Raw genomic sequence first — 15,310 nt, forward strand, 5'->3', positions numbered from 1 at the left:
ACACCAGGAAATAATGATACTGAGCAACTTGCATCTGATAATCTAAAGGCACTTTACAGACATTAAGCATTACAACATTTCATTATACATTAATGTGGTATATAGTACACTTAACATATATGTATTGGCTAACAAGGTTCAGCTTCTGGATCTTCCTGACTTGTTTGCAGATGTTTTTTTAAAATTGGGGTATCTTGTTGGTAGGGCAAATTATAAATGCATGAAATCAAACTTGTCCATTTCTGTACTCTGGTGTTGTTTAGAGTTACATCCCATATCGTTTTTAAAGATCCATCTTGTTTCTGAGCACAAAGAACACGCTCATTTTTCAGGCTGACAGGCAAGTGAATGCTTAGGAGGATACCGAGATTTGTATGCTATGGGGGAAATGACACATTTTTCTACAGATGGGTTTTTCCTCTGTACCTGTAAGAGCTGACAGATGATGATCAAAGGATCCTTAGTGCTAAAGCTTAAATTCCCTGCACTTACCTTCAGTAATGGATGATTTTTGTGTCTGGTGCAAGTGAGCTGCATGGAGGAATCTTTCTCCCAGATGTGGAGTCTACAGTAAATATATCTGGGGGGGAGGTGAGGGAGAGGAAAAACACCAGAGAGATGAAAAGCTATTTAAGCTAAAGGATAATGTTGGCACAGGAACAAATAATCATGAGCAAATTTAGGCTGGTTAGAAGAAGGTTTCTTTCTAGGTGTTGGTAGAGTGCCTTGTTCAATGGGGTTTTGATCCTCTAGACACGAGTGTAGTACAAATAATAATAAGATGAAAATATTGTCAGACAAAGGGATCCCTTTAAGCCTCCCCAGTCCTTTTCAAGACCCTCCCTTTTCTGTTTTCCTTCTTGGCAGGGATCTTTTGTGGATTAATTAAAGTTACTGATTGTAAATTTTTAATCTTTATTATATTGATGCCAATGCAAGGACTGGTTTCTAAATTGTTCACTGCTTTCTTTCATATTTATTTGCATGGCTCCTCACTTCCCATAGTATCTGAGTGCTTTACAGTCTTTTTAATGTGTTTATCCTGACACCATCCCTGTTAGGTAAGTTACAGATGGGGCACTAAGTCACAGAGAGACTAAGTGATTTTCCCAAGATGACACAGGAAATCAGTGGCAGGCCAGGGAATTGAACCTGGCTTTCTTAAGTCCCAGGCTAATATCCAAACCACTGAACCATCCTTCCTCTCTGAAAGATGTGTACATATAGAGCAACATAACATCTGCGGTTGCGGTGGCTTTCCTTTTTGGGTCAACGGACACAATTTTCCAAGCAGGAAGCAGTCAGCAATTTCATTGCCCTCCCCAACCCTAGTAATTGCTGCTGTGGAAAATGAAAGGAGTTGTGTCTAAAAGAGTATGATGAAGAAAAAGTAATTAGGAAACACAATAGACAATATAAAAACTCAACCACAAACTAGAAATGGTGGATGAAACTAAAGCTCTTGTGCTTCCCCCCTTCTCTGTGTTCAAGGTTTTGCTCTGTATCACGTACACCTCCACATTTGACCTGAATGGAAGTTCAGTGCTAAAGATTGCTGAGGTGAGTGCCCTCCATCCCCCACTAACATTGCTTGTTTTTCTTGACCTGTTGCCACTAACTAGAATGTGCTTTCTATACATAGACTGGGATTGATTTAGTCAAAACAATTCTTAATGATTGATATTACCTGTGTTACTGTTTATTAGTCAACATGATTAGCAACCGCAGTGCTGACAGCTGTAGAAATGCACTGGAAGATGCACTTCCTACTCATGGAAATTCTTCTTAGTGGCTGCTGTGTATTACAATATTGTCTGTGTTTAAAACGTTGCATGTTTTGCTTTACCTTTCACAGTAATAACATTTTCTTCTTCAACTTTACAACAACATATAGGGCTAAATTCATCCCTGGTGAAACTCCACCAAAGTTAATACAGTTATATCAGAGATGAGATTGACCTATAATGTGCGTTGTTAGTGAGTCCCTTATCCCTGATGCCTCCAAGAAAAGGAATTATTACATCCCTAGATTTATTACGTTGTCCTACTGGCATTAATCAGTCTTCCCTTGTCCTCATTACATTTGTCTGGATTAAATTGTAAAAAGGGCTTTGGCAGCTAGAAAATGGACCTGCTGACAGTAGATCTGTTTATAAGTGAGCATTTTCAGACAAGTGCCCTATTTAGTTGCACAGTGAGTTTCAAGCAGTGAGCCTCTCATGTAGCCTGGAAGGAAGAAATGCATAGAAATACTCAGCCCTATTGCATGACAAGGGCTGTTGTGTATATAATATAGTATAAAATTATATTGAATTACACTGCATAGCGTTGAGGGGAATGTATACAAACTCAACATGTATAATACAGCAATGAAAAAGTTTGTATGAAAATCCTTGGAAACCCCATGACATAACACCCCTCTGTTTTTACAGCACTTGTTAGCTGTTCTTTTCAGTAGTGGGGAATAATAATAATTATTATTGTTTATTATTTTTGCATTGATAATTACAGATGGAGATATCAGTCTGTGTTCTGCTCTTATTTAAAAGGCAGCTTGGGAAGTTGCAAGTGAAATTAGTGAGCGGAGAAAGAAAATGACTAACAATTGCGAGTCAATGTCAGTTTTTCCTTGGTGCGTGAGGAAAAGAAAACCTGATGGAAGTGCCTAGCTTTACCTGGCAGTGGTAGCGTTTTATAAATCTGGGGATGAAATTGATCCTGTTGCTACCTAGAGTGGGGGCGAAGCATGGTAACTAAGAAAACTAGCTGTCTTACCATGGTAACCTAACTGCTAAAACGTCACTAATTGACTTTGCAGGCAGACAGATACAAAAATAGGTTTCAGAGTAGCAGCTGTGTTAGTCTGTAGTCGCAAAAAGAAATACAAAAATAGTCTCCATACAAAATGTTAACACTCTCTAAGACAGTCCTAAAAACGTGCCATGTACAGAATACATTATAGTACTCATTTGGGCTGACGTGTGTAACTCATGGTTTCACCCCTCTTGAGTAATGTTAGGAAATCCAAACTCATGAAGAGTAACTTTTGTTTTCTGGGGGCTCTGTAGGAGCCTCACTACTTGGGGCTGTAGCAAAGATGTACTGGATCAGCAGCACCTACCTCCTCCCTGCCCATGCAACCCCCTTTTTCAGGCTGTGCTAAACCCTGTTGCCCCAATCCCCCATACAGAGGCAAACTTATGGTTCCTTTCCACTGCTGCAGCCTCTCTTTGGCAGACTTTCCACTGTGGAGGGCAGGAGCTGGTGAGAATTGAAGGTGAATCTAGCCCAATGTATCTATGAATTGTAGATAGATACAGTAAGATACAATACACATTGGAAAAAGGGTTTAATAGCTCCAGTATTTCAACCTTTGAGCTGCTACTTCAGGTAGTGGAAATCAATTGTCAGTGCTTCATGTTCTTTGTTCCCTGGGGACAAAGACTGTGAGCATTATCTGAAGTCATATTTTCTATTTCTGCTGTGCATTTTCAGATAACGATATGCAAATGACACATGACTGTTTTCTCTTTAAAACACCCTGATAAACACCAGCTTTGTTTCATGTTAAGGATTGGATCCTGCCATTGTTTAGTGGCTCTGCCATATCCTCACTCTTAAAAGGCCATGTCTACCCTTAAAACTTTTGCCAGCATAGTAAAGTCAATTAGGAGTGTGATTTTTTTTTTTTTTTTTTTTTAACCAGCAAAAGCCCGTGTGTAGATGTGTATATTGGACAAAAACGTTCTTTTGCTGGGTTAGTGCATTTTGTTCAGGGAATCAGTATCCGCTATACCAGCAAAAACCAGAATCAGCTCTGACTACATTAGGAGCATTTGCTAGTATACCTATACAGAAAAGCACCTATAGGCACCTTTGGCTTTGTGATTCTGGCCCATACATGTTACAAAGGTTTTAACATTTGAAGCCCGAGGACTCAGTTCTCCCCTGCATCTGAACTCTTCCCAGTACTGGTGTGGTAACCCTTAGAGGACTGGATATGGCTCCCTGATTCAGCACTGGCCTGGCCCCATCATCAGCATCAGCCGCTCAAACTTATTCCAGTGGAGAATTGGCATAGTTTTCTTCTGCCGTGTGCCCGTTCTTCCTTCCTTCCCTGATGTGTCCCATACTAGGGTGGAGCTGGTGCTTGAGTCAGCTCTCCTGTCTCTGCTTATCTCTTGCCAATGGGGGTGCCCCTCCAATGGGAATTACCTTCTGGCGAGTTACAGCTAGAACCTGGCCACTTTGATCAGTCCATAATGGAGGCACCCCAAATTAGTGGATGGATCTGAGCATTTTGGCCTTAACCACAGCCTCAGTTTCCCCATCTTTAATCTGGGGGCCATAATGCTTATTAACCTCACTGGAGTTCTGTGAAGGGTAAGGAGATAATATCTGTGAAGCACTCTGACCATGAAGAGTGTTGTATAAATGGCTTAAATATTATTAGTGTTGAACCTACAGTCAACCTAGCTATGTCTAACTACAGACAATACCTTTAATGTTGGTCAGGCCCCTGCATGAAAGGTTATTTCATGCTTTGTGACTTGTTTATCTTCTTTTATCTATTCCCACCCATGTTTTGGGAGATTGTCCTGTTTAACCCATTGCATTGCTTTGTCTAATCCTTTGTGTTTTGCTTTCTTAGCTGTGTTTTGCATGTCACAAAGCTGGAAGCCCCCAAATGCATGAAATGATCAAAGTGTCCATTGCTCACCTCTTCAGTACCCTGTGCTTTTGCATTTTTGCTGGTGCATCCCCACCAATGACATTTCACAAGGTATCATGCTTGGCTTGCAAGACTGGAGCTCAGCTGAGCAACAGTGCTGCACGTTAACACACAAGGGGCGGGGGAAATAAAAAAGGGGAAATCGATCCTGCTCTTTCCAGAAAGTCAGCCTGCCTTTAAGTTTAGTCTTTCCACAGTTCTTTCAGTACGTTGAATTAGATAAGAATATTACTACTCAAACCCTCACAGCAGACACAGTTCTGTGACTGGTTCAGCCTCAGCAAGGTCTGAATTGCATGATTGTAAGTGGTCAATAGAATTTTGTATTCCTTGCCCACTGGAATTCTTGTGTGGTATATGATGGCAACCTCTGGTCCACGTCTCCTTTTGAAAATGGCAGAAGAGTAAGGATTTTCTTGTGCTGTCAGAGGAGCATAAAGAGGAAATCACACTGGCTCATCAAGATAGTGCATTACACTATCTGTAAACTGAGGCATTTCATATGTATTTCCTTACGCCTCAGTCCTGTAATGGATCTGTATTGGCAGATCCCTGCTCCTCATTGAAGCCAATGATGTGATGCACAGTTCTGGGGTCTGATCATGAAGGTCTGACTACAGGATTAGAATGTACACTGTTCAGTGTAGGAATTCTGTATTTGTTTAGATGGTTTTCCTGTCATGAAGCACTGTGCACTATATAAATAACAGTAGTGACAGCTGCATGGCACCTTTTTACATTTAATCTGCATTGACAGTCTGTGCAGTGTGAGACCTCATGCATCTATGGAATCTTCCTCACACATCTACTAGTTAAGATCATGCTGAATGAAATTCCTCACTTACCTTAGGAAATATAACACACTCAAAGGTCAACAGATGCCCCAAAGGCCAAGATGAACTGTAGGTTCTGTCCATTATCTGATGCAAATGCCTTCAGCTTTATCAGGCTTTAATGTATTGTTAAGATGGGGACACATGCAAACCCGAGAAAGGGAAATACTGATTTTGTCTTTATCTTGCCTCTGTCCCATAAGAGGCACAAAATATCACGGGCTACGTATAGTGTTCTCACAATGCTACGCTGGTACATAACAGAGTGACTGGGATGAGAATGGTGCAAGAGCTATAGTTCATATTATTCCAGGGTGTAGCATTTTTGCTCACACAATTTACACTAATCAAGTATATTATATTTCTAACCAAGGAATTCAATCATGCTTTATTGTGCCCAAAATTTAGCATGAGGCAGAAATCCTAAAAGCATTAGCACCTCTTGCATCTGCTGGATATGTCTGTTGAAAGGAGCAGAGATGATAAATTCAAAGGGATTCTGGGATCTGGTCTTATTCTCCATTCTGTTATATTAAAAGTAATGCACATGGACAGCAGTTCCATTTTAAGCTTACTCCCTGTCCTTCTCCCACAGAAGTTAATGGCAAAGCTCCCTTTGATTTCAGTAGGAATCGGATCAGGCTCTTGATTGTGTTACTGTGTACATATCCGCATTGATTAGTCCATATAATGAGCTAACCACCTTTAAATTTTCGTCTTAAAAGCTGGACTTCCTCCTCATTAGGGAAATACAAGTATCTAAAACAAGAAAACGTTTTTATTCCATCTATGCTCCTATACTTTGAAAAAGGACAACCAGTTAAATTCAAATTTTCTTTAAAAAGATGTCTGTACAGGATATACCAGTTGTATATTAATCTGTGTACATACAGTATATGTAGTGTTGTTCCTTATCTCTCTGACTGGAGGGGTGTTAACAGGCCACTTCACCTTGAAATACGTGTTAACTGCTTATGCGAAACAGTCTGTTCCATCTTGTATTTAGCTAAGACGCAGAGTACATTTCCCAGACCTGAAGAAGAGCTCTGTGCAAGCTTGATAGCTTGTCTCTCTCACCAACGGAAGTTGGTCCAATAAAAGATATTACCTCACACACCTTGTGTATCTCTACATACAGCATATGCAGAATGTATGTATTCATTGCCAGGATGACTTTACAGAGGAGTTATAACCCTTCAGAGATGACTGTATGCTAGAAATGCTGACAAATCTGAATGACCGCACCCTGAAGAGTACAACAGGTAGTGTTACGAACCCATGTACATAAAGGCTGACTGAACTTGTATGAATAACTTCACAGCCATAGACAGAATCACAGAGTTCAACATATGCCAGTGTGTGTGAAGTTGCTCCTTTGGATCACAATTTATTAATAAGTTTGTGTTAAACAGTCTGGTTCCAATCCCATGATAGGGATTACAGGAGGTACTAATTACCTCATATCTCAAACCAGAGGCTGCTGAATCAGAAATGACAACACAGTAATTACAAACTCTTCTTGAGATAAACACCACCTAAAAGAAATCTGGTAAAGGACATTGCACTGGGCATAATACCATATCCTCAGCATTCCGTTTCATTTTGATAACTCTCTGCAAAACATTGTCTTTGGGCAGAGTCCAAGAATGGAAAAATTCAATCCTAAAGATGAAAGTTTTCAAAAGTTACGAGCAGCTGAAAATGTAGTTAGAATGGAAACTCTGATTCAACGTGAACTATAGCAGTCACTCTCACTATAATAAAACTAAACAGATACAACTTTTTTCCATTTACGGGCACCAAAAGGCTATTGGACACTGTAATAAACCTAAATTAAAACTATGATTTACAATGAACAATCAAGATGCCTAGTTGCATCCTAGTAGCAGAAGCTGTCTGAAAATCCCCAACATATTACTCATACAAAAAATCCACACAAATAACAATTTACGCAAATAACCTAAAAAGAAACAACAAAAACCTTTTTGAGTCTCATATGAGAGGATGATACTGCTTATCCACTAGGGGCAGAATTCCAGAGTAACAGTTCCTGAAGGTTCATTTGGTCCCTGTTGATGTCATGAATACATAACTGGAATTAAACAATAGGGCTAATATTTGAAAGCAACATCCACAGCACAAGCCACTGCCTGGGCATCATAGTTTGACAGGTTGGGGAGTGGTTGCCATTTTTGTCTTGCCACGTCAACATGCACAATACTTCAGAAACCTGACAAATTGCATGCTGCTTTTAAACCATATTGTTTTTTGGCTATTTGCATGGCTGAAAAATTTTCTAACGCTATTCACTAGTAAATCTGGCTGACTTTCTGCATGAAGAGAGCTTCACTTCCTCCCGAGATGGTCTACAGTTAAATTGTTGTTTATATCTATGTGCTGCTATCTTGTTTCCTCACCAGGTTTGCATTGAGACATATGTATCTAGCTGTCACCAGCGGAGTATTAACACCGCTGTGCGGGCAACCCTCAGCCAAATGTTGAGTGACTTGACTTTACAGTTACGGCAAAAGCAAGAGAATACGGTGAGCCTTCCGGCATCAACAGATGGTTCAGTGTTCCATGGCTGTGTCCTTTTTGTGTCTCTGTGTGCAGTGTTCTGTGGCTGAGTGCTATGCCTTCTGGTGTTTGAGCATTCCAGCATCAGTCCTGTTTAAAACTGCCTCCTTTTGGGGTTCCGTCTGTACGAATGCCTAACAAATCCTTCAACAGAAACAACTCTTCCCTTCCAGTAGACAGGCTCTACATTTTGATTTGCAGAAAGGCTTCATTCCGATGTCAGATTGTTTTCACTTTGCTTCCTTTTTCTGTTCTTTTATTTTGTGTGTTTATCTTGGTGAAGTCCAGTTGAAATCCTTTTGCCAAAACTTCCTTAAATATTAAATGTTGCCCGTACCAAATAAATTCTTAGCTACAGAAAATATATTTGGGGGGTTTTTTTAATTACAAAATTTAAGCCAAATCCTTTAAAATGTATATCAAATTAAATGATTTGGCCAGAGGGCTTCTTCACCTGTTGGCTTACTGGCAAAAAATAACTGGTTTCTTTTTATTGCCTTTATTGTGTTATTAAAATCCACAAGAGCTGTTTGCATTAAACTCCAAAGTATTATCTAGATGGAATTATAAGCACCTCTGGGCAAATTTGAAATGACTTTGGCTTCTTGCACTTATGAGCACTTCCTTGCATATTAATGAAGAAATTATTTGCCTTTGTGTGTTTGTTTGGTTTGTTAGCAGATTTTGCAGCTGTCAGTTGCGTAGAGGTTTAATCTTAAAGCAGTTGTGCTAGGTTCAGTAAAATGGAGATCCTTTTTTAAAATTTAAATATAGCATTAATCTGAGCAATAACTGTAAAATGTAATGATAGGGTTACTTATACTTAGCCTTTCTCCAAATACAGTGTGCCCAATTTATAAGTAAAAAGATTTTTTTTTTCCAAGCTGGCAGGTCTGCAAATTCTATCTGGATCTGAAAACTGAGTTGATTTACTTCCGCTTTTACATCCTGACTATAATGGAGATTCTGCAAACTGCACTTAGTTCCTGACAATTTTCTGATGATACATCAGTTGAGACAAGAGAATTGACCTTTTTCTTCCATGTGCTGTATGTACCACAGGGAACAGGCCTGCACTGGCAGAGAAATGAACTAGATTATCTAAGAGGGCATTTCTAGCTGTATTGCCTCTGTAGTGTTAACCGTGATAAAGTATAAAATTTTCAAGAGCACCGAGGTGATTTAGACATCTAAGTCCCATTTTCAAAAGTTACTTAGGTACCTGGGGGTCTGCCCCAATGGCTTTCAATGGGACTTAGATGTCTAAATCACTTTTGAAAATGGGACTTAGGCACATTTGAAAATTTCTCCTTCAAAATTAGTAAAGTAAGAAAAACAGGTATGACCGACACCCAAGGAAGTTGTGACTTTACACTTGCTTTTCTGACCTTAATCCCACACTAAGGCTTTTTAAGGTTAGGAACCGAGTACTTTAAAGTGCTGCATATACCTTCAGCACTATTCTTCCACCTATTCTAATTACAATGTTTCTTTTCCCTCAATAGACAACTGAAAACCATGAAGCCATGCAAGAGTTCAAGAGCCAAGGTATCTATACCACTTTATTTTATAGTGACTCTTTAAAATCTGATTTTCTTTCTCACTATTCCTTGTATTTGCCTACTGTTGCCAAGACACCCGGTTGCCATAGTGTTTACATCTTCTGCAGAGTCATGCTGCTCCTTTCATTTTCCACTGCTCACACCTTATTGGTATCACCCCACTCATTGTACAAGGGCTCTGGTTACTTTCAGAACTGAGAAGTGTCTGCAAAATCTTCTTGGCTGACAACACCTTTAATTATACCTTCATCTGCACCGTGTGAATGGTGTTCCCTAGAGGAAAGCAATAACTAATTATTACAATATGCTGTCTCTGCAACCTAAGGGCTTCAGTGTTGTGGGCAGGGTTAAAGTGAAGTGGGTTCCCTTCCAAAATTTGAACAGTGTTCTAAGGACTTTTTCTTCAGAGATTAGGAGGGGTCTGGAGACAGACACACAATTTCTTACCTATTGGGCCAGCCGTGTTACATAACTAGCGGATAATTTTAATATTTTTGCAGGTCCTGACAGATAGCTCTGCTAAAGGGGGAGTGCTAATATGCTTCACCTTCATCATGCCACAGCATCAGTTAGTTTCCTAAGGTTTTTCCTAGGCCCTGTTGTTAGGGGGCTAATTCCTTCATCCACTTACTTCCCTGGTCCTTCTCGTATGAACAGAGAGCAACAATACCCGAAGTCCAAAGGTGCAAACAATTCGATGTTTGTTGGGGTGAACTTCCAGCAAGCATGATTCCAGTTTCCTTCCTTATTGTCTCCCTTCCCAGCTCTGACACAACAGAGCCTGACCTGTGGCCCTGTTCCCATTCCTGCCCTTAGCTAAACATGATTCCAATTTCCCCACCCCCATTCCCTGTTCCCATTTCCCCACACACACACATCCCCTTCCTGATTGACTGCAGACTATATAGTAAAACTTGAGTTCTGCTTAGCTATACCTTAATCAATCATTTTACTGAAAATCCTAACCAATCCTAACATATTGTAACATGATTATGTAACCAATTATATCCCACCACCTTAATTAGTTTACACCCAGCAAAATTAATTATACATCCAACAGGAACAATCACAGAACCAGACAGAGATTATACAGACAAACAATAGCAAAGTGGGAACTATAATGACAAAACAATACAAAAGTGAGGATTTCACATCCCAGCTATTGATAAGTGAGTTCTTGCCAGACAGGATGCTATCAAACTAAGTTTCCTTTTACATCTTCTAGGCACTTCCCTTTCTCTGGAGGCGATAGGCATTATCAGGACAGGATTTGTATTCCTAACAGCCCAATAGCACCTTATTTCAATGTGACTAGTTTGGAATGTGAGGATGTGACCGGTCGCTTCCCAGCTTATGGCTGCCTCTGCTGCTTAGCCAAAGGCCTTAGCCTAAGAACAGGGCCTCAGACTGTCACAGTAAGAGAAGGACCTTACACTGGCAGACAGTGATTTTGATTCTTTCTTTTATACCTCTATAACTAGCCAAGTGATAAGAATACACCAAAATTCTTAGAGTATAGGCCTTTACAGACAGGCCTGAATATCTATATCCTAACACCTGTCTCCACTATATTCTCTGATTGCTAAAGTCTTTATTATTAGGCCCTGATCCCACAATTGGATCTGTGGGGGTGGACCCTTGTGCCCCATGTGGAGCCCATTGACTCCAATGAGACTCCACACAGGCATTACGTTCTGCCCACACAGTTCCATGTACAGGACTGGGGCCTTGGTTGCTACATAGATTTCTGGTGGTTGGAAGGAGCAGCACAGAGACCAACAATAGGAAAAGCCACCAAGATTTTAATAACCCTGATGAATTGTCTCTAGTCAAGTGCCATGCAGGAGGACTGGAGCCACTTGCTATTTTTCTTCTTGTCTGAGTTGGAGGAATGGGCCCAAACTTCCATAAATGGATTTAAGCAATTAGTGTTCTCCTCCTAGTTAGTGATGCTACTTTTTCATTTTGTGGGTCACTCCCTCAGAAAGAGATTCTGTAGCAGAATCACTTTCCGTCCCACTACCTTCCCCACAGCATTCTTCTTGTGAATTCTGGTAGCCCATGGTCCACAGTTGAGAACTACAGACCCAAGTCACGGAAGTTGCGTGAGCTCTGAAAGATTGGGGGGGGGGTGGTTGATAGTAAGCAAGCTAAGCATACATAATGCCACTTACCTTTGTCCTTTTTGGAGGTTCAACAGTAGAATCCCTTTGCGATGATGTTGTGTCTGTCCTCACTGTGCTCTGTGAGAAGCTTCAAGCTGTCATAAAGTAAGTGGGTTATTTAACTAAAATTCATATTTGTTACTGCAGATTTTCTTGTGGAATGTCACTTATGAGGGATCGTACTGTCCTCATTCTAGGATAACAAGGCAAACAATTCTTGCACTAAGTTACTTGTCAGAGGTACCTCACCCTCTGTTGGATTGACCATGTTATATTCATTTAGCCCACAATTGTGGTGAGAAATTGATTTATCACCCACATACACAGTTTTACTTTAAAGAAACTCCAGTAAGTGATAGCAACCCTTATTGTAGCTAGATTCTATATAGTAACAACACCTTTCAGGAAAATGCTTGCTTTTTTGCTATGCTGTGTATAATGAACACATCCACAGAAGAGAGAGGGAGAAAGACGACAAATAGTATAGCAAGACTAAAATAATAATCTCTTGGAAGGTGTTACTGGTATTCCGTAACCTAAATATTGTGAATATAATGACAAGTTTACCCAGGTAACTCTAATCATTTGCAAATGGTATGTTTTCTTTTGGACTACAACCACCATGTTTTGTAGGATAATATTGCATTAAAATACCGTGATGTTATACATCTGAATATTGATCCAGATTCTCAGGTGGTTTTAAAATGCACAGCTTCGTTAAAGTCATGAAAGATGATATTCAAGTTTAAGTGGTTTATTTATCATCATTATTATTGTATTAGTGTGTTTTTTTTATAGAAGTCAATGGAGCTTTGCTGATTTGCATAAACTGAGGATCTGGCCCACTGATTCTTTAATATCTCTAATACTATTTTCCAAATTCCTGAGCATGTCTTAGTTGGAACAGAGACTGAATAAACTATCAAAAACATAATTACTGATTTACCCTCCCTGCAACCTTTCAATCAAAGAATTCAAAGCAGATTGCCAAGGCGATCATTATTATCCCTATTTTACACCGAGAAATTGAAGCACATAGAGAAGGGACTTGCCCAAGGTCATACAATGAATCAGTGTCATAAGGCCAGATTCTGTGAATTACACATAGCCGTGCTTTTAGAGTGGCGCAGAGCCATACAGCTCTGGAAACACAGTCCCTTCTGGAGCTATCCAGGACTCTGGAGAAGTGCACACACTGCACCATTTCTTGAGGACTAAATGTAGCCAGTTTTCATTTAATGCATTATGAATTAACTGAAAAGCCCTCTGGATGTGATCCTACAGTTCTTACTCATATGAGTAGTCCTGGCTTGTGCAAGTAAATCCATAGACACTAGTGGATTATGTAGGTGAGTATCGACTACCTACAGGAGTCAGGTTTGCAGGATCAGGCTTAATTTCCTAATATTAACCTTACTTAAGAATAGGGTAGACTGAATTTTTTCAGAAAATGTTGTCATTTTGAAATTCCTTTGACTTCAGTGGGATCCACACATATGCAAGGTTCTGCCAGCCCTGTAGTTTCTTACAAAATCAGAACCTAAGGCCCTTATCCTGCAAAGACTTATTTATGTGCTGAACTTTACACACTGTGAGTACTCCCACTGAGAGAGGGAGCCTTGCAGTTGACTTCAGTAGAGTTAGGATTTCACCCACAATATATAAAGTTAAACTCATGTATAATTCTTCGTGAGATTGGGGCAAAGAAGGGAAACCTGCACGAGGGTAACATGGTTCCTCTAGCAACCAATTTATGTATCCAAACATGCAAAATTCCAGAGTTTCACGTTTCAGTGCCATTATATGAATAGTTTGTAGAAAGCAACATTTTGTGGCCTCAGAATAGCCTACAATCTAATTGCATGTACTCTGAAATAAATTGAATGAAAAAATCCTAGCTGTGGAATTTTAAGCCAAGCCCTGCTAACATTCTACTAATTAATCAACCAGGAAAAAAACCCAAACTGTGAGAAAATAAGTTAATCAAAATGAAAAAGTAGCATAAACAATATGGGGCAATTATTTCAGAGGTATAACTATGACAAACTAAAATCTTGGTGAAAATTTGAGAGACATTTGGAGGGGAAAAAGTTATTTTTAATTAACAACACTGCCTCCATATCATTAAAACTAAGCTCTCTCTTGCTACTGCTCTTCTGCTTGGTTACAAAAGACTATGGCTTCAGTGAAAAGGAAAAAAGAGCTGTTAGAAGCTGTTAGAAGCTGTTTTACATGGTACAAAATTAAGCACAACTTGGAGTGGACAAGTTTGTTAATGAGCAAAGTGGCATTGATCAGCGTGAGCAGTAGGAAACACACACAATTTCCCTGGATGTTCTGGAAATCATTTGAAGAGGGGGGCTGCATGCACATTTAGGGGGCGATAATTTAGGTTTGCAAAATTGTGTGCACAAAAATAATGATGTTTTCAGTTGTCCTAGGCACTTCTCCCTCTGCAACAAACTGGAGTTTTGTCTGTGTGCTAATTATTTTTTATTAATGTCATCTGATAGGCATTGTCCACAAAAATATAACCATTTCAAATCACTGGGGGTGTAATACCAAAACTAAACTACTTAACAGGATCTCTCCTAAAAACTGTTGCCTTGAAAATAAATAAATAAACTTCACAAAGGATCTTTCTTTCCTTTATCTGCAATTCCAGTTCCCCAGGAGACTGCACTGAATTAGAGCGGATTTTGTGCTTGTCTACAATATGCCTTAAAGAGATTAATAGAACCTAAAATATGGTCAGTGAACCATGATTTACTGCAGTAATATATCCAGGTAGCACAGAAGCACTAACTGGTAATTCTGTACCTATTTTCTTAAGTGGGTCTTTTAATTAACAGAGAAATGTAATGAAGGATTCTAATTAGTTCTGGAGGAAAACAAATGCAGCTGGCTTATTAAAAAAACTTACTGAAGTAATTATGTGGGAGGCTGGGAGTAGAAAGCTGTTCTTCCTTTCAGCCAATGGTGGTTTCTCCTCAGAAACAACTTGTCAGAGAGATTCACCCTGTGCAGCCTTTGGGTCACTAAGGTGAGGCTTTGGGTTATTAAACTGTCTGCTCTAATCTCCTAGCCTGATGATTACTTTAAAACACTGCTCTTAATTTCAAGCATATTGGTATTTGCTTCTGAGGGAGGTGAGGCAGAGGTGATGAAAGAGGGGTTAAGGGAGATGCATTCTAGTCATTATGGTTCCCGGAGCCCTGAAACAATTAAACCTGCTCTAACAGGGTTATTAGCAGATGAGCATCACTGAGGTATACAGCAATACAGGCTATTTGCCTACTGCAGATCAACTTCATCCTGGTGGGGAGATGTTTTTGTAATAAATAGACCTTGGAAAGAATTCAGAGGCAAGGGTATCTATGTGGATGAAAAATCCATGAATGCCATAAGTAACATGTTCTGTATATATTGGATTTATATGAC

The 15,310-nt window shown here is 39.7% G+C and overlaps 1 protein-coding gene across 3 annotated transcripts in view; it reads left to right on the forward strand.

Moving 5' to 3' along the window:
• The window catches only part of ARFGEF3 (ARFGEF family member 3), a 127,515-nt gene that overhangs the window by 46,793 nt on the left and 65,412 nt on the right, over window positions 1-15,310 (forward strand). For 2 of the 3 annotated variants that reach the window (XM_074948501.1, XM_074948502.1), the window contains exons 5-8: window positions 1,492-1,560; window positions 7,986-8,108; window positions 9,648-9,690; window positions 11,896-11,974. In XM_074948501.1, coding sequence (XP_074804602.1) covers window positions 1,492-1,560; window positions 7,986-8,108; window positions 9,648-9,690; window positions 11,896-11,974 — 314 coding nt within the window. The remainder of the gene's footprint in view (window positions 1-1,491; window positions 1,561-7,985; window positions 8,109-9,647; window positions 9,691-11,895; window positions 11,975-15,310) is intronic. The other variant, XM_074948504.1, reaches the window with a different exon arrangement.

This window comes from Natator depressus, chromosome 3, assembly GCF_965152275.1.
Source record: "Natator depressus isolate rNatDep1 chromosome 3, rNatDep2.hap1, whole genome shotgun sequence".
NCBI lineage: Eukaryota > Metazoa > Chordata > Testudines > Cheloniidae > Natator > Natator depressus.